Raw genomic sequence first — 20,428 nt, 5'->3', positions numbered from 1 at the left:
TCATAAACTGCAATTCTTTTTGCAGAGAAAAAATAATGCGTCTAGAGATGTCTGAGGTTAATTATTCTGCCTTACGAACTATGTATATGGCCCCTCACAAACCTTGTGTATTGTCCTCATAAACCATGTATACTGCTGTCACGCAGCTATGTATATTGCTGTCACGCAGCCATGTATATTGCTGTCACGCAGCATGTATATTGCTGTCACGCAGCTATGTATATTGCTGTCACGCAGCCATGTATATTGCTGTCACGCAGCCATGTATATTGCTATCACGCAGCCATGTATATTGCCTTCATGAATGCATGTATTTTACTTCCACGAATGTGTCAATATTCACTTGCGGCTTCTTTCTCTTACAGCATTTGTGATCTCAACGTTTATCCCGCCACAGGACGGATATCGCTGAAGAAACTTGACAAAAAATAATTGAAAAACTGGTAAACTACATAACTGTGAATAACACAATGAAAAATATCTGCTCTAATATATGTATCAACACATGCTTGCTGCCTCGAAGCTCAGCTCTGAGCTACTGAAGCATCGTTCACTCTAACTGCTTTTGCAAACTTAATTTCATCGGCGTTTTTTAATTTCTTGATTTATTTTGTTACTCGCAACTTTATTCTTCATTTGAATAATCGACGATTTATTTTATTTTCAAAACTGTTTTATAATTTTGTTAATACTACTGACAATGTCTATAAGCGTGCTAACACTCGGTCGTTTTTATCAGAATTAAAAAAAAAATTATTTAAGATTTATTTTCTCCATGCAATTTAAAAAATAACCTTCATTTTATTTTGAAATGAACCATATATCACCACTATCCCTAAATATAATATTAATTTGTATGAATGTAATATCTTGTGCAATTTTGAAAGGAAGAAATTTTTATATGCCACAAATCTGATTAATGATGTGATCATTGATGTCTCACACACACACACACACACACACACACACACACACACACACACACACACACACACACACACACACACGACTATTTATGCTCACATACAAAACATGGGTATACACAATACGTAAACACATATATGGATAACATGTAGACACATATACACAACGTGTATGAGTTTGGTTAGTGTATGTTCTCCCATTCACTGATTTTTCAGACTGATGAATCTCCTAAGTGTGTATGAGGAGTCATGTGAAGGCTGCATTTTAACCAAGTATTAATTTTAAATAATTTATTAATTATGAATTAATTATTTTATTTTTTAATCCTATGTTAATTCTTACACAGCTTTTTTACGAGATATATTTTGTTGTTGCCGCTTCTGTTATTTTCGGTTTTTGCCTAATTTACATATATATATATATATATATATATATATATATATATATATATATATATATATATATATATATATATATATATATATATATATATATAATATATGTTTCCTTCATAAGTGTTACTTTAATTTTCTGTTAAGTAATTGTTTCATTTTATAGATGCCTCGTGTCATTAGACTTTATTAACAAATTATTGGATTTGAGTGAGATATGTGCACACTTAAATAGTATTTTCCATTTATACTTCAGCATATTTAAAAATTTATATTGCTTATCAGGTGATTTTTTTTCTGCTTAGATCTACTACTCTGGGTATTTTACTATCATTTTACACTTATGTATGAATTTATGTTTACGTTTTTTTCATTTAGTAGACTTTCATGCTTAATTACTTAAATAATAATCCACAAATTGATTTTGTATAATTGCATTAATTTTCTTCAGCCTGTCACTGTTAAACTTGCTTAAGCTTGGGAAGCCTAGTACAGCCTGAGAGTTTCACCAACAATCATTAATACTGTTGTTTGTTATCCCAGTAGTTTATTTAACGTTTAGTTGCTAGTTTGCCATTACCCACATAATAGCGAAACACACATCATAGGTCCAAAACCTTTGTACAATAATAATTTAAACTCTTTTAAGCTTATCTCTATCATGTTCGCAATAAAGCTAATAGAATCCTTGGCTTCATATCAAGAAGCATAAATAATAGGAGTCCTCAGGTTGTTCTTCAACTCTATACATCCTTGGTTAGGCCTCATTTAGATTATGCTGCACAGTTTTGGTCACCGTATTACAGAATGGATATAAATTCTCTGGAAAATGTACAAAGGAGGATGACAAAGTTGATCCCATGTATCAGAAACCTTCCCTATGAGGATAGACTAAGGGCCCTGAATCTGCACTCTCTAGAAAGACGTAGAATTAGGGGGGATATGATTGAGGTGTATAAATGGAAGACAGGAATAAATAAAGGGGATGTAAATAGTGTGCTGAAAATATCTAGCCTAGACAGGACTCGCAGCAATGGTTTTAAGTTGGAAAAATCCAGATTCAGGAAGGATATAGGAAAGTACTGGTTTGGTAATAGAGTTGTGGATGAATGGAACAAACTCCCGAGTACAGTTATAGAGGCCAGAACGTTGTGTAGCTTTAAAAATAGGTTGGATAAATACATGAGTGGATGTGGGTGGGTGTGAGTTGGACCTGATAGCTTGTGCTACCAGGTCGGTTGCCGTGTTCCTCCCTTAAGTCAATGTGACCTGACCTGACTAGGTTGGGTGCATTGGCTTAAGCCGGTAGGAGACTTGGACCTGCCTCGCATGGGCCAGTAGGCCTTCTGCAGTGTTCCTTCGTTCTTATGTTCTTATGTTCTTATGTGTTTGGCTAACAATTAACTACTAACATAAGATGTATTAAGACTATCATAGATTCATAAAATATGTTGCATTATTTTTTTGTGTAGTCTAACATGTTTTGGAAATGTGATTAGAATAGATTTTTACTGTGTTTAAAGTTTCTTAAAAAATTTAGCTAATTTTATACAGCAGTTTTTCTTCAGATTTTAAACCTAAGGAACTGTTCCCTTCATTTATCCGTTTGTTTTGTAATTAAAAGATTTATTTACCCTCTTAGCATAGATATGATATATACTCATAAAGTTTTGCTATACAGTGCAGTTTTTCGTAAATATGGATGAACTAGCACGTCCAAAATTGAATAGCTCAATGGCGAGGCTTTCATAATACGCACTGTTCAGTTTTCGATGCACTTTTTCAGCAGCATTTACAGAAAAAAATGCTGTCTGACAGAGGAGCTTGATAAGAGAGAGCTAACTGTATTTTTCACTGGTTTTTCATCATTGCAAACTTGATTATCATTTTAATGATATAGTGAGTTTCTTCACGAAAAAAAAATAGTCGGGAAAATCTAGGGCAAAAATGTGCTGCAGAGCATCAACTGCTGCTAAGTACATTGGACAATATGCGTTTCAAGAACTGGACGTCAGACAACGTATCGTTCAGTGCGAATTTATGCCAAACTGAACATTGTCTTAAACACGTTAATCAGCGGTGTTATTTTTAACATTTAAAAAAAAAAGCTACAATTAGTCTTTTTCTTATTGATAACTCTGAAAAAATTAGCTCAGTACAACTCAGATATTGTCCAGGCTAGGGTATCTTAGCTCGGATCAGATAGCCAGTGTTCCTGGAGTTACTTTCTAAGTGCTCTTCGCAATACCTCTCGTGGGTCGCCTTACCGTTCCTTCTCCTGCAGAACCTGAGGAAGGACAGACCAACGAGACGGCCCTGGCCCACATGAGGGAATTCCACACAATCAAAGAGACTATCCAAGACCTCCATGAAAAGGTGGAGATGGAGGCCGGCTCCATCACCCAGGACCAGAAGTACTTCGCTGAATACCTCTACGGCGTCAAAAACTTCAAGCCCTGGATGGAGGAGGCTGAGACTGTCATCAAGACCCAGCTGAATAAGCCGGCCAAGCTCGAAGATGCTAAAGCCCTTCTGGAGGAAGTGAAGGTATGTTACAGCGATGAGACTGTAGTAATAGCAGTGGTGTCGAGTATAGTAATAGTAGTGAAAGAAATTGTTGTAGTAGTGGTAGTAGTGAAAGAATTTATTGTAGTAGTGGTAGTAGTGAAAGAATTTATTATAGTAGTAGTGAAAGAATTTATTATAGTAGTAGTGAAAGAATTTTTTGTAGTAGTGAAAGAATTTATTATAGTAGTAGTGAAAGAATTTTTTGTAGTAGTAGTGAAAGAATTTATTATAGTAGTGAAAGAATTTATTGTAGTAGTAGTGAAAGAATTTATTATAGTAGTGAAAGAATTTATTGTAGCAGTAGTGAAAGAATTTATTGTAGCAGTAGTGAAAGAATTTATTGTAGCAGTAGTGAAAGAATATATTGTAATAATATTGTATCAGTAGTGAAAGAATATGTTGTAATAATAGTAGAAGAGAATTGTTCCAGCCACCGGTATTGTGACTTTAATTTTTTGTCAGTATAATAGACATGGTCCAAGGACTCCCGAGCCTAAGCTTAGGAAGTGTTGATGTTATAATTACATAGCCCAGCTTGACACCATGCATGGAACCAGCGCTAATTTCAACGTTGCGTGAATTTACCCAAACCCCTGACTGCCAGACGCATCGCGGCCGTTCGTTTTTTTATTATTTACATATTTACAATCAAATATGCGTTTCACAGGTTCATGTAAGCTAACCTTTCCTAACCTTGTCTCGTATAATCTAGCATAACATTTGGAAATTAATTTTTTTTTACTAATTGCAGTGAACGTTCATAAACTAACGTTGAGAGTTACCTAAGATAATGAACAGTGTGAAATGAGGATATGGTGGAGTCTTCTGGCATTAATAAACGCGATAATGAATGGTAGTTTTTTGGATATCTTCGTTAGTTTATTATTATTATTATTATTATTATTATTATTATTATTATTATTATTATTATTATTATTATTATTATCATTATTATTATTATTATTTACATCACCGCCAAGGCAAGGTGACCCAAAGACAAAAATACTATTTTTTCTAGATAATGTAGCTATTACAATTTAGATGGCCCTCGTACTGCAACATCCCCCACTTCCCACTCAGAGTGCACCTGGAGAATAAGATGTTCACTGTTACCCTTGATTGATTCTTAGAGTTCCGTGGCTTCCAAACTGCCATCTGTCTCAGGCATGATCGAATCATCCACAGCATGCATGACCTTGCGCTAAATGAAGCCAGTAACCCCATTCCAAACCTGTTTGACCACTTTTGCTGGTCATCCAAGTTTTTTTGTGGTTTATCCTTATTCTCCTCCTTGGTCATCCAAGTCTTCTTGTATTCCAATACTCTTCCGTTAAAATTATTGCTAGCTTCACGCCGTCATCCCTCTGAGATAACAAAGAGTATATTATCCCCTGTGGCAGGTTATTTATATATATCAGTAATAATATTGGTCATGATACTGATCCCTGAAGGGCCTTGAATATTACCTTAGCCAATATTCATACATTTTCCCATGCTGTCACTTCGTCTTTTATTCTAGATATTACGTGGTACAAGAGTGTATTTCCTTTTACCCTACTACTATTATTATTATTATTATTATTATTATTATTATTATTATTATTATTATTATTATTATTATTATTATTATTATTATATTTATTATTATTATTATTATTGTTATTTCTACTGTTCTTGTATTACATTTTCATATTCTCGAAAAAATCGAAAGGGTTATACAGCTCTTTGGGAATAGGAAACAATTAGAATTGATCCGAGGAAGGAGAAGGTGGATCACACGTCCTGGATCAAAAGCCCTTGACCATCAGGAAGGCACCCACGATGAGGGGTTCATTTTTACCCCATTATGTCTGTCTAGCAAATGGATCAGTCTTCGGTGACACACTCACACACATGTAACGTCACACTGTGCTAGTATCCTCCATACATACACTTTTCACTTCTGTGTTGCAGAAGTTTGAGACGGCGTGCCAGGAGAACAAGGGCAAGCTGGACGCTGCCTCGGAGTCCAGGTCGAAAATGGAGAAGCAGACGAAGGCAGACAACGAGGTGGAAACACTAAATGGTCGGTGGAGCCTGGCTAAGAAGACAGCTGACGAACGAGTGGCCAAGGTGAGCAGCAGGGGACTGCTGGCCAAGTTTTACCCTGGAAGGTGACCGGCGGTGATAGTGACTGATAGCCGGTTGTTGTGGTGCTATTTGCTGGGGAGGAACTGTTACGGTGCTAGTAGCTGTGTAGAAAATGTAGTGGTGCTAGTTACTGTGGAGATATTCCCGCGGTAATAGTCATGTGACTAAAACTTCCAAGGCAGCCTTCAGACATAAGACGACTTCATCAGTCTAAGGGCACTGTACTCTTACTTACAGCGCGTTGTTAGGATTTAGCTTAATTTACACTTGCAATATCAGTATAATGAAATTAAAAATTATGCGTCGTACTAAGGTACCTTTGACAACTAGTAACAACAACAACAACAACAACAATAACAACAACAACAACAACAACACCACACACACACACACAAACACACACACACACACACACACACACATACACACACACACACACACACACACACACAGGTCCGAAGACAATGAAGGTTTGTTATATGCAGAGATTCTAACAGCCAACTGCAGTAGCAAGGGACAGCTGGTCATGAAAGACAGTTCACTGAGAATAGAAGTTTCAGATATGACAGGGACTGAAGGCAAGAACATGTCAATGGAAGGAAATAAAATGCCTCAGAGGAAGCAGATGGAGACTCAGTGGGAGGAGGAAAGGGCGAGGTCAGTTTTTGTGTACGGGCTCCAAGAAGCCAAGGGGGCCAGGGGGCCAACTTTGAAGAAATAAAACAGGAGGAGAAAAAAATGATTGAAGGCATCATGAAAACAATAGGGGAGGGCAATATGACCCAGGTGACAAATTTTCAGAGAATTGGGTGGTTTGCGAGTGGAAGGATACGGCCTGTCAGAGTAACTTTCAAGGAAGAATCAGTTCGAACCAGGATTCTGCAAGAGAAAGCAAGACTGAGGGACAAAGAGGGGTACCAGAGAGTATACCTCGACCGCGACAGAACACAAGAAGAAAGGACTACACTGAAAGAGAGGGTACAGAGAAGCAAGGAGGAACGAGAAGCAATGAAAATGAGCAGGACCCAGACACAGGAGGAAGGGCAAACACACCCCACAGAATCTCCCACCAAAAGACTCCACCCGCGACATTCCCAACGCAACTGAGCAACCTATACTACAACCCACTCACTGTTCCCTCTGCCACCAACCCCCATATCACAAACCTCACCCCAACAGCTGTCCCTTATGGGCATTCTGACCCCACCCCCATCAACACAAACCCCACCTACACCACAGCCCCATATAGGCCCCCACCAAGGCTCTCGCTCCCCCAACCCCAATATACTTGCATGACCACAATGATAGAAAAGAAACTAAAGGTTTGGTACACAAACGCGGATGGAATAACGAATAAACATGAGGAGTGGAATGAAAGAATCAGTGAAAAATCCCCAGACATCATAGCAGTCACAGAAACAAAACTCGCTGAGACAATAACAGACACAATCTTCCCAACAGGATATCAGATCCTGAGGAAAGATAGAAGGAGTAGAGGGGGAGGAGGGGTTGCACTGCTCATAAAACACCAATGGGGATTTGAGGAAATGGAAGGCATGGACATGATTGGAGAAAGAGACTACATTGTAGGTACAATTCAGTCCGGAGAACATAAAGTAGTCATTGGAGTGATGTATAACCCACCACAGAACTGCAGGAGGCCAAGAGAGGAGTACGAAGAAAACAACAGGGTGATGGTGGACACACTGGCTGAGGTGGCAAGAAGAGCTCACTCGAGCAGAGCAAAGTTACTGGTAATGGGCGATTTCAACCACAGGGAGATCGACTGGGAAAACCTGGAGCCACATGGAGGTCCCGAAACATGGAGAGCCAAGATGATGGATGTGGTACTTGAAAACCTCATGCATCAACATGTCAGGGACACAACCAGAGAGAGAGGGGAGGATGAGCCAGCAAGACTGGATCTTGTGTTCACCCTGAGCAGTTCAGACATTGAGGACATCACTTACGAGAGGCCCCTTGGAGCTAGCGATCATGTGGTTCTGAGTTTTGACTATATAGTAGAGTTACAAGTGGAGAAGGTAACAGGAACTGAAGGGGACAGGCCAAACTATAAAAGGGAGGACTACACAGGTATGAGAAACTTCCTGCAGGAGGTTCAGTGGGACAGAGAAATGGTAGGAAAATCAGTAAACGAGATGATGGAATATGTGGCAACAAAGTGCAAGGAGGCAGAGGAAAGTTTTGTTCCCAAGGGAAACAGAAATAATAGGAAGACCAAAACGAGTCCTTGGTTTACCCGAAGGTGTAGGGAGGCAAAAACTAAGTGCAACAGAGAATGGAAAAGGTACAGGAGGCATAGGACCCAGGAAAACAAGGAGATTAGTAGAAGAGCCAGAAACGAGTATGCGCAGATAAGGAGGGAGGCCCAGCGACAGTATGAAAACGACATAGCATCGAAAGTCAAATCTGACCCGAAACTGCTGTATAGCCACATTAGGAGGAAGACAACAGTCAAGGACCAGGTGATAACGCTGAGGAAAGAAGGTGGAGAACTCACAAGAAACGATCAAGAGGTATGTGAGGAGCTCAACACGAGATTTAAGGAAGTATTTACAGTAGAGACAGGAAGGACTCTGGGGGGACAGACCAGATGGGGACACCAACAAGGAATACACCAACAAGTGTTGGACGACATACATACAGATGAGGAGGAGGTGAAGAAACTGCTAAGGGACATCGATACCTCAAAGGCAATGGGACCGGACATCTCTCCGTGGGTCCTTAGAGAGGGAGCAGATATGTTGTGCGTACCACTTACCACAATCTTCAACACATCCCTGGAAACTGGGCAACTACCTGAGGTATGGAAGACGGCAAATGTAGTTCCCATTTTCAAAAAAGGAGACAGAAAAGAGGCACTAAACTATAGACCTGTGTCATTGACGTTTACCTGGAGTTTACCTGGAGAGAGTTTCGGGGGTCAACGCCCCCGCGGCCCGGTCTGTGACCAGGCCTCCTGGCCTCCCGTGTATAGTATGCAAAATTATGGAGAAGATTATCAGGAGGAGAGTGGTGGAGCACCTGGAACGGAACAGGAGTATAAATGCCAACCAGCACGGATTCACGGAAGGCAAATCCTGTGTCACAAACCTTCTGGAGTTTTATGATAAAATAACAGAAGTAAGACAAGAGAGAGAGGGGTGGGTTGATTGCATCTTCTTGGACTGCAAGAAGGCCTTTGACACAGTTCCTCACAAGAGATTAGTGCAGAAGCTAGAGCATCAGGCGCATATAACAGGAAGGGCACTGCAATGGATCAGAGAATACCTGACAGGGAGGCAACAACGAGTCATGGTACGTAATGATGTATCACAGTGGGCACCTGTGACGAGCGGGGTCCCACAGGGGTCGGTCCTAGGACCAGTGCTATTTTTGGTATATGTGAACGACATGACGGAAGGGTTAGACTCAGAAGTGTCCCTGTTTGCAGATGATGTGAAGTTAATGAGGAGAATTAAATCTGATGAGGACCAGGCAGGACTTCAAAGAGACCTGGACAGACTGGACACCTGGTCCAGCAAATGGCTTCTCGAATTTAATCCTGCCAAATGCAAAGTCATGAAGATAGGGGAAGGGCACAGAAGACCACAGACAGAGTATAGGCTAGGTGGCCAAAGACTGCAAACCTCACTCAAGGAGAAAGATCTTGGGGTGAGTATAACACCGAGCATGTCTCCGGAAGCACACATCAATCAGATAACTGCTGCAGCATATGGGCGCCTGGCAAACCTGAGAACAGCATTCCGATACCTTAGTAAGGAATCATTCAAGACACTGTACACCGTGTATGTCAGGCCCATACTGGAGTATGCAGCACCTGTTTGGAACCCGCACTTGATAAAGCACGTCAAGAAACTAGAGAAAGTACAAAGGTTTGCAACAAGGTTAGTTCCAGAGCTAAGGGGAATGTCCTATGAAGAAAGATTAAGGGAAATCGGCCTGACGACACTGGAGGACAGGAGGGTCAGGGGAGACATGATAACGACATATAAAATACTGCGTGGAATAGACAAGGTGGACAAAGACAGGATGTTCCAGGGAGGGGACACAGAAACAAGAGGCCACAATTGGAAGTTGAAGACACAAATGAGTCAGAGAGATAGTAGGAAGTATTTCTTCAGTCATAGAGTTGTAAGGCAGTGGAATAGCCTAGAAAATGACGTAGTGGAGGCAGGAACCATACACAGTTTTAAGACGAGGTTTGATAAAGCTCATGGAGCGGGGAGAGAGAGGGCCTAGTAGCAACCGGTGAAGAGGCGGGGCCAGGAGCTAGGACTCGACCCCTGCAACCACAAATAGGTGAGTACAAATAGGTGAGTACACACACACACACACACACACACACACACACACACACACACACGCACACACACACACACACACACACACACACACACACACACACACACACACACACACACATACACAAACACACACATACACAGCAGTTTAATATAAAAAAAACTACAGTAAGGTCATTTATAGGTGAGCGTGCGAAGTGCCACTTTTTTGTAAGTTTCCAGACTTTAGAATTGTCTAATAACACTCGTTTATTTTATGAACATTAGAAGAATATACAGTCATCTGATGTATATAACAAATGCATTCACCTGCACCTTACTTCCCCACCAGGTCCAGGCGCTGTGCGACACTTGGTCAGAGCTGCAGAAGGTGACGGAGGGTCTGACGGAGACCATCGCTAACATCCCTGGCTCCAGCGCCCCCGACGTGGCCACCCTCGAGGTCATCTTCAAGAAGTTCAAGGAGATCAACGATAAGAAAGTCAAGCTCCTCTCTACCATTTAAATATATGCAAACTCTCCGTGCTTGCTTCCTAGCCGAAAGTGGTGATATTCAGGGAAATAGGACAGGATAGGAATGGATGGGAGGGTAGGATGATAGAAGAGGTAAAAGACGAGAAACAGGGAGTGAAGGGTTAAAACGGCTGGATAAAACACAATGCATAAATCGATTACTTTCATGAAGTGACCAACCAGTAGTGGCCAACAGAGAGGCGGGACCAGGAGCTGAGACTCGTCCCCTGCAACCACAATTAGGTAAGATGAGCAAAACACGATACTGCTATTGAAATAAGTGGGATGATCCTTCACATCCTGCTGTCCCTCACCTCTTCTCATCCTGCCATCCCTCACCTCCTTTCATCCTGCTATCCCTCACCTCTTCTAATCTTGTCATCTCTTACCTTTTCTATTCCTGCCATCTCTCGCATCTCATTCTGCCGTCCCTCACTTCTTCCCATCCTGCCATCCCTCACCTTTCTCTTCCTGCCGCTCTTACATCTTTCCTATTGCTGAAACAACTCTGCTCTCTTCCCAGGATCTCCCTCTCAAAACATGACCTGTATCCTGCTATCTGACTAATAGTTTAGCATTGAGATCAAACTCTACTGTATAAGCTATTATGCAGCTTGAGATCATGCCTGACGGATCCATGCCTAGCTGGAAATTAAATACGTTTCTGAGTGAGAGAAACCATCATTAAGAGTGCCCAATGAGGAGAGAACCCACTAATGCACACATGAACATCGTTCACTTGTCAGAAAAGAAACATCAACTTAGGGCAAATGGGATCCCATCGTCTTCTGGATCATCGGCACAGGCGTTCCCGAAAATCTTGGGCATCCTGCTGGGGAGGATGTCTCCTGCCTGTGGTAGAAATGCCCTCAGGATCGCCAGTCGAGGCACCATCTTAGGAGTTTTGCTTGGGGTTGTCTGCTGCCTATAGTAGGAGTGGATCGTTCCGGTCCGCAAGACTTGTTACCAAGGCACATTAGAGGATATTACAGTACTAGTGTTTTGCTGATAGAGTCATGTCAGAATTATTTTAAAAGCAGCTTATGCTTCTGTACATAAATCTGAACAAATGGACTCATTTTAAAGCACGGAAACAGTACTGAATGTCCACAACAAGTGTACACAGCGGAGATTCAGGAAAGGTGTAAAAGTAATCTACCTACTCGAACCCTGACATTTTTTCTTCTTGTTCTAGATATGCCTACTAAACTTGTTGTAAAATTGTACTGTTTTTCTTGCCTTTATTAAAGTTTAGTAAAAAAAAAAGTTCAAAAAACGAAAAAAACAAAAGTTTTAGCAACACATGAATGATTTCCTTCGATCCTCAAGTCTGAGTCAAGTTCCTTGTTTCTATAGAACTGACTTGCCCCACGAGGAAGCTTGTTAATGAACCTCTGACCCCCAAAAAACACATTATTATGCTTCTTATTTATTATTTTTTCTTTCGTTTTGTTTGCCTTTTATTTTGTTAACTAATCGATTATTTGGTTTAACATCATAGGGACCAGCTTCCTTTTTTCAGTTTTTTCGTTTTCTTAGTTAAAACAGAGAGCAAAGATTGAAAAGACACTACAGATTAATTTTAAAAACTTTCCGTTTTATTGAGTTATCCCCAGAAAACAGAAAAGAATAATAATAAAAAAAGAAAGTGATTTACTCGCCAGGATAATAACTTCCTCTTTACTTAGTGCTTAATTAAGTGTAATGTTGAGTAGTTGTCTAGATGGTCTACGCAGATGTATTATTACTTTTTTTTTTTGTCATGTAGATTTATTTTTATCAGTATCCTAAGAGATTCTTGGTTTACAAGGTTTAAAGTAGGCTACGCAGTGGCCGTTAAGGATATCACCTGTTCACCATCAGAATATCCTAATCTCTAAGATATGGTAAACTCTCATTCTCAGTCTAGCAGTGTATTCTTCAACATATATTTCGTGTATTATCCTGCGCCTCGACTTAATAAAGCACTTTCTCTGAAACTTTCTTCTTTCTACCTTAAAAAAAGTCTTAAACCGCAACGAGTTCTAGAAGCAAATTTAATCTATCTGCCACGAATGACACTAAAAAAAAATTAAGTTCTGCCTCATATAATCCTGACTGATTGGTTGCGTTCAAAAATTTTAATTTAGACTCTTCCGTTCCTGAATCAGATGTAATTGCCTTCCACCCACCACGTGTTGTATGATGTCTGCTGGATCTGTGTGTGTTTAGCGGTATGAAGAGTAGCTCCATGTAGCTACATACAGTGAACTGTTTGCAAGTAAGTTTAATTATATGTTAAAATGTGTTACTGGTACCTCACTACCTTTACCTCTCTTAAGTTTCCTCCTCCTCTTGTTTGTCCTCTTTATTCTCTTCTTCCACCTTCTCTTTCTCTTCTCGTTTTCATTCTTCTGGCCCTCTTACTCCTACCTATGTCTCGTTTTTCTCCTGCTCCTCCCTCTCTTCCTTCTCTTTTCCCCTCGCCCTCGTCCTCAGCCGGTCTGTGGTTCGTACGTTGGACTGCGTGCGGCCAGCAGTAACGGCTTCGTTGATCAGGCCCTGATCCACCAGGAGGCCTGGTCGTGGGCCGGACCGCGGGGGCGTTGATCCCCGGAATACCCTCCAGGTAGAATCCAGGTAGGTAGACTCCCCTCTTTCTGCTCCTCGTCTTCCTCCCCTTCTCCTCTTCCTCCCCCTCCTCTTCCTCTCCTCCTGTGAGGGAAAAATTCAATAGATAGGAGTAGCGAGGGAGTATATAGTAACAATAGTTTCATTGCCGGCTACTTGTTAAGGTAGGGTAAGTCAAGCTCCCGCTATTCCCGCCTTTTTCCCCCACCCCGAAAGTGATAGTTTGACTGCCGGCTGCTTGTTAAGGTAGGGTCAGTCTAGCTCCCACTATCCCTTCCCCTCCTCCTTCCCCCCCACCCCCCGAAAGGTGACGTGTGGGGTCCTGGTCCAAACAGTAATCACTAGACTCACAGCTCCCAGCACTACTGTAAGTACATGCCTGCCTTGTATTCTAGTGGATTTATAGGTTGAAAGCTTCACTTTTGACCAATAATAAACTTAGTCTTTTCAGCCTTGCTTTATGTTGACTGTTGTAATAATCACCACATCTTTTAGGTATTGTACTTATCATGGAGAGTGATTATTTAAGCAGTGGGTAACCTGTCTATCTTTTCAGCTTGGATGACAGAGAGGGTCACATGTCAATCAATGAGAAGAACTGGTGGAGATGGACTAACGTCCTGAGACTTCCCCTTTTTGGATTTAATTACCTGTGCACCTGTATGAAATTGCAGGACGTAGCCCCTCATCATTGCAGCGGTAAAGAACCTGCTTTCCTGTCATCGGGATATAATACTCAAGGCTATATTGTGAAGAACTACCCAGTGCGTCGTAACCAACACCTGCGACCCCTCCCCCCCCCATCATCAGCAACGGCTACGATTTCAACAACACAGTGTCACCAACACCAGACACCCCTATATACATTAGAGTTGAATTCAGTTATCATTTATATTTTTCATTTTTCATTTTCTTTAATGTAGGATTAATATTTCATATTTAAGTGTTTTATATTTTATATTTTCTATATAATAAAGTGTTTATGTTTGTCTGTTATTATTTCTTTTTCTATTCATTAATTTTCCTGAGGAGGAGCCAGCCTGAGTAATACTGTCTGAAGTTATTACAGGGCTGAGTAAGCCTTCACACCTCCTCTTCCTCTCCTCCTCCCCTTCCTCTCCTCCTCCCCTTCCTCTCCTCCTCCCCTTCCTCTCCTCCTCCTCTTCCTCTCCTCCTCCTCTTCCTCTCCTCCTCCTCTTCCTCCCCCTCCCTCTATTCTTCCTCCCTCTCTCTCCATCTCTTCTTCCTTCTCGTCGCCAGTAACATCTTCCCACCATCACAAGCTATTAGCAAGATAACGACATGACAGGACAAGAAGCATCACCTTTAATTATAGTTGCCCAGGCCTCTCGCTTCCTTCCCTCACTACCTCACCATTACCTCCTCCCTCTTTCCCCTCAACCCCACTTTCCTCACCCCCCCTCCATCCCCCGGGTTATCAATACCTACTGATAACATCCGAGATAAGAACCTGACAAGGGCCGAGCTGCTGCCAACCAGTGAAAACAATTTTCTCCCCAATTTTTTTTCCTTATATATTATCGGCATGTTGACGATGGCTGGATACTTTGTCAAAAAAAAAATATCACATTTTTTCTGTGAAATGCTCGAATATTGTTCCTTATTCATCTACGTTTGTCTCTAAAGGATTTTTTTTTTTTGCCAGGTATGCCAAATAATTTATTTTATCTCTGCTCATAATTGAAGTTTTTAATCAATGTTATTGAAAAAAAAAACAGACGCCAGGAATGTTGAATGGGAAGTAAAGTCAGTGTAGCGAGATTAATCTCAAACTTCCGCCCATTGCTCCACAAAGAACAAACATCCAAACATGTTCCTTCACAGGTACATCTTCAAAAGATGTTGTCACAGATCTTAACATCAAACAAAATAATTTCGCTACGGTGCTGAAGGAAGACTATTTGACTGTTGACCTGGAAGATGTCCAAGTTATCCTCTGTCTTAACCTTTCTACTTAGACGGTAACCTTGCGAGAGCTAGTGGTTATTGTCTCCCATCTTCCTTGGCAATTATCAGTGTTGCTATCCAGAGGGGTAACGCCCGCAGCATTCTGCTAGAACGCTGGATGAAGTATTTGAGATGTAGACTCTGAGATGTCAAATCTCAGATCTCAGATTCCCAGAGTATCTCTTTTTCAGTTTTTTTTTTTTAATAAATTTCACAACCATATATATATATATATATATATATATATATATATATATATATATATATATATATATATATATATATATATATATATATATATATTCTTTCTTTCAGCACACCGGCCGTATCCCACAGAGGCGGGGTGGCCCAAAAGGAAAAACGAAAGTCTCTCCTTTTACATTTAGTAATATATACTAGCCCATATATATATATATATATATATATATATATATATATATATATATATATATATATATATATATATATATATATATATGCAAGGAATTCGCAAGAGCAGGCGAAATATACACAAACACTGATCTCGGGCCGAAGGAGACTCGAACCTACGAACCTTGGAACAAGATACGCACTGCGTACCTTGTTCCAAGGTTCGTAGGTTCGAGTCTCCTTCGGCTAGAGATCAGTGTTTATATATATATATATATATATATATATATATATATATATATATATATATATATATATATATATATATATATATATATATATATATATATATATATAATATATATATATATATATATACATTATATATATATATATATATATACATATATATATATATATATATATATATAGTGTGTGTGTGTGTGTGTGTTCAGTGGTCAGTCGTCACGTGAGGTCACAGACCCTGAGCTGCTTTGGGGATTAGCGTGGACGGTTACAAAGCATGGCTTGCTTCTGCAGTGTTTTAAAAACTGAGTTTGGAGAGTTGAAGGAGGAGGTCTTGCTTCTCCAGGAGGAGATTAGGAGGCTGAAGGTCCACCTCAATGGGCCTGGGAGAGAGTGTGAGGTGGTTGGAGATGTGGGGAATGAGGCTTCTAGCAGTGAGGTGCAGTCTGTCTCTCACTGTGAGGAGGCTGTAGGTGGGGAGGTAGCAACGGGTACCAGCAGTGAGGTGCAGCCCAGCACCTGCTACAAGTGGCGAGTTGTTCACAGTAATGGGAGGCGCATCAGAGTAAGGAAAGTTAAGAGTGAAGATCTGAAGGTAGGAAATCGCTTCTCTGTTCTCCAGGATGAATGTACTTCAGTGGCCAGTGAAGGTAAGGGTACTACTGCCCCTGCTAATGAAGGTAAGCGCATTCTTGTGGTTGGTGACTCTCAGGTAAGATATGTTGACCGTGCTTTTTGTAATAGGAATAAGAAGATGAGAGATAGAGTGTGCTTCCCTGGAGCTGGTGTTGGGGACATTGTCAACAGACTGGATAATATCATGTCAGGTAATGGGAACAAGCCCATTATCTGTCTCAGTGCTGGTGGAAATGATATTGGGAAGGGTAGGAGAGAAGAGCTGCTAGATAAGTACAGGTCAGCTATAGATTTCATTAAGTCTAAGGGAGGGATCCCAATCATATGTAGCATCTTGCCTAGAAGGGGAGTAGGAAATGAATGGTTGTCTAGGGCAATTGGTGTAAATTGCTGGCTAGACAGATACTGCAAGGAACTTGCAATCCCATTCATTGACAACTGGAACAACTTTTATGGCAAACATGATATGTATGCAAGGGATGGGGTTCATCTCTCTGGGGCAGGGGTGGTAGCACTTGCAGACTCGATTGAGAAGGCCATTGGTGAAATGCCTATGATTTTAAACTGATGGAAGATAGAGGTATGGGTGTGTGTGGGAAACAAGCAGGTTGCAACACTAGGGTTGGAAACAGTAAATGTATAAAAGGCATTCAGCATGAAGTTATAAATAAAGACAATAGAACAGGTCAGAAAACAAAGGGGGACAGCAGAGGGCAGCAAGGGACTAGCTCCCTTAAGGTTTACTATACTAATAGCAGGAGTGTTAGAAATAAGATAGATGAGCTAAGATTAATTGCAAGTGCAGGAAACATAGATATTATTGCTATAACAGAGACCTGGCTCAATCTGAAAGATAGAGAGATGCCATCTGAATGTCACATACAAGGCTATAAATTATTCCACACTGACAGGGTCAACAGGAAAGGTGGTGGAGTAGCGATGTATGTCAGAGACAATTTAAATTGTTGTGTTAGACAAGATATTAAATTAGAAGCGTCAGCCACTGAATCTGTTTGGTTACAGCTTCTCGAGGGCCGAGAAAAACTAATTTTGGGTGTGATTTACAGGGCCCCAAATCTTGATAGGGAGTGCAGTAAACTTCTATGGGACGAAATTCGTAAGGCATCTACATACGAAAATGTTGTGCTAATGGGAGATTTCAACTATAGACAGATTGACTGGAGCAATTTGACAGGAAATTTAGAGTCGGGTGACTTTCTTGATACGATCCAGGATTGTTTTTTAAAACAGTTTGTGACAGAGCCAACTAGGGGAAATAACCTCCTTGACTTGGTTCTTGCCAGTAGGGAAACACTAATTAATAATCTTGAGGTTAATGATGAGCTTGGGGAGAGTGATCACAAATCACTCAGTTTTAACATATCATGGAATTCCCCTAATAATGGCAATCAAGTCTCCGTCCCTGACTTTCGCTTGGCTGATTTCATAGGACTGAAAAATTACTTAGGTGGGCTGAACTGGAATGACCTGACTAGGGGTCAGGTAGGTGGTGATGGTTGCCGATATGATGCTTTCCAGGGCATAGTTCTAGCTGCTCAGTCAAATTATGTTCCAAATAGGGAAATCAGATCAAACAAAAATGATCCTAAATGGATGAACAATAGATTAAAATATCTGATTGGTCAAAAGAGAGGCATATATAGGCAAATCAAAAGAGGAGAGGGGCAATTAAGAAATCGATATATTCAGTTAAAGAGAGAAATAAAAAAGGGAATTAGAAAAGCAAAAAGAGATTATGAGGTTAAAGTTGCAAGAGAATCGAAGACTAACCCAAAAGGATTCTTTCAGGTATACAGAAGTAAGATCAGGGACAAGATAGGCCCACTCAAAAGTTCCTCGGGTCAGCTCACTGACAGTGATAAGGAAATGTGTAGAATTTTTAACACATACTTCCTCTCAGTTTTTACACAGGAGGATACCAGTGATATTCCAGTAATGATAAATTATGTAGAACAGGACGATAATAAACTGTGCACTATTAGGGTCACAAGTGACATGGTCCTTAGGCAAATAGATAAATTAAAACCTAACAAATCCCCAGGCCCTGATGAACTGTATGCAAGGGTTCTAAAGGAATGTAAAGAGGAGCTTAGCACACCTTTGGCTAATCTTTTCAACATATCACTACAAACTGGCATGGTGCCAGATAAGTGGAAAATGGCAAATGTGATACCTATTTTCAAAACAGGTGACAGGTCCTTAGCTTCGAACTATAGACCAATAAGCCTAACCTCCATAGTGGGAAAATTTATGGAATCAATAATTGCCGAGGCAGTTCGTAGCCACCTTGAAAAGCATAAATTAATCAACGAATCTCAGCATGGTTTTACAAAGGGACGTTCCTGCCTTACGAATTTATTAACTTTTTTCACTAAGGTATTTGAGGAGGTAGATCATGGTAACGAATATGATATTGTGTATATGGACTTCAGTAAGGCTTTTGACAGGGTCCCACATCAGAGACTATTGAGGAAAATTAAAGCACATGGAATAGGAGGAGAAATTTTTTCCTGGATAGAGGCATGGTTGACAAATAGGCAGCAGAGAGTTTGCATAAATGGGGAGAAAGCAGAGTGGGGAAGCGTCACGAGCGGTGTTCCACAGGGGTCAGTGTTGGGCCCCCTGCTGTTCACAATCTACATAAACGACATAGATGAGGGCATAAAGAGCGACATCGGCAAGTTTGCCGATGACACCAAAATAGGCCGTCGAATTCATTCTGACGAGGACATTCGAGCACTCCAGGAAGATTTGAATAGACTGATGCAGTGGTCGGAGAAGTGGCAGATGCAGTTTAATATAGACAAATGCAAAGTTCTAAATGTTGGACAGGACAATAACCATGCCACATATAAACTAAATAATGTAGATCTTAATATTACGGATTGCGAAAAAGATTTAGGAGTTCTGGTTAGCAGTAATCTGAAACCAAGACAACAGTGCATAAGTGTTCGCAATAAAGCTAATAGAATCCTTGGCTTCATATCAAGAAGCATAAATAATAGGAGTCCTCAGGTTGTTCTTCAACTCTATACATCCTTGGTTAGGCCTCATTTAGATTATGCTGCACAGTTTTGGTCACCGTATTACAGAATGGATATAAATTCTCTGGAAAATGTACAAAGGAGGATGACAAAGATGATCCCATGTATCAGAAACCTTCCCTATGAGGATAGACTAAGGGCCCTGAAACTGCACTCTCTAGAAAGACGTAGAATTAGGGGGGATATGATTGAGGTTTATAAGTGGAAGACAGGAATAAATAAAGGGGATGTAAATAGTGTGCTGATAATATCTAGCCTAGACAGGACTCGCAGCAATGGTTTTAAGTTGGAAAAATTCAGATTCAGGAGGGATATAGGAAAGTACTGGTTTGGTAATAGAGTTGTGGATGAGTGGAACAAACTCCCAAGTACCGTTATAGAGGCCAGAACGTTGTGTAGCTTTAAAAATAGGTTGGATAAATACATGAGTAGATGTGGGTGGGTGTGAGTTAGACCTGATAGCTTGTGCTAACGGGTCGGTTGCCGTGTTCCTCCCTTGAGTCAATGTGACCTGACCTGACTAGGTTGGGTGCATTGGCTTAAGCCGGTAGGGACTTGGACCTGCCTCGCATGGGCCAGTAGGCCTTCTGCAGTGTTCCTTCGTTCTTATGTTCTTATGTTCTTATGTGTGTGCGCGCACGCACAATGGGGACCATGGCGTACAAGGAAAAAAAGTGAGACT

The 20,428-nt window shown here is 40.7% G+C and overlaps 1 protein-coding gene across 1 annotated transcript in view; it reads left to right on the top strand.

Annotated features, from left to right (window-relative positions):
* The window catches only part of LOC128687978 (muscle-specific protein 300 kDa-like), a 69,710-nt gene extending 56,879 nt beyond the window's left edge, over positions 1-12,831 (top strand). Inside the window, exons 7-10 of the mRNA XM_070083679.1 lie at positions 1,802-1,818; positions 3,601-3,863; positions 5,838-5,996; positions 10,671-12,831. Of these exons, the coding sequence (XP_069939780.1) occupies positions 1,802-1,818; positions 3,601-3,863; positions 5,838-5,996; positions 10,671-10,844 (613 nt within the window). The 3' untranslated portion in view covers positions 10,845-12,831. The remainder of the gene's footprint in view (positions 1-1,801; positions 1,819-3,600; positions 3,864-5,837; positions 5,997-10,670) is intronic.
* The last annotated feature ends 7,597 nt before the right edge of the window (positions 12,832-20,428 follow it).

Source organism: Cherax quadricarinatus, chromosome 10 (assembly GCF_038502225.1).
Source record: "Cherax quadricarinatus isolate ZL_2023a chromosome 10, ASM3850222v1, whole genome shotgun sequence".
In the NCBI taxonomy this organism is placed as follows: Eukaryota; Metazoa; Arthropoda; class Malacostraca; order Decapoda; family Parastacidae; genus Cherax; species Cherax quadricarinatus.
This window is presented reverse-complemented; position numbering and strand designations above follow the sequence as displayed.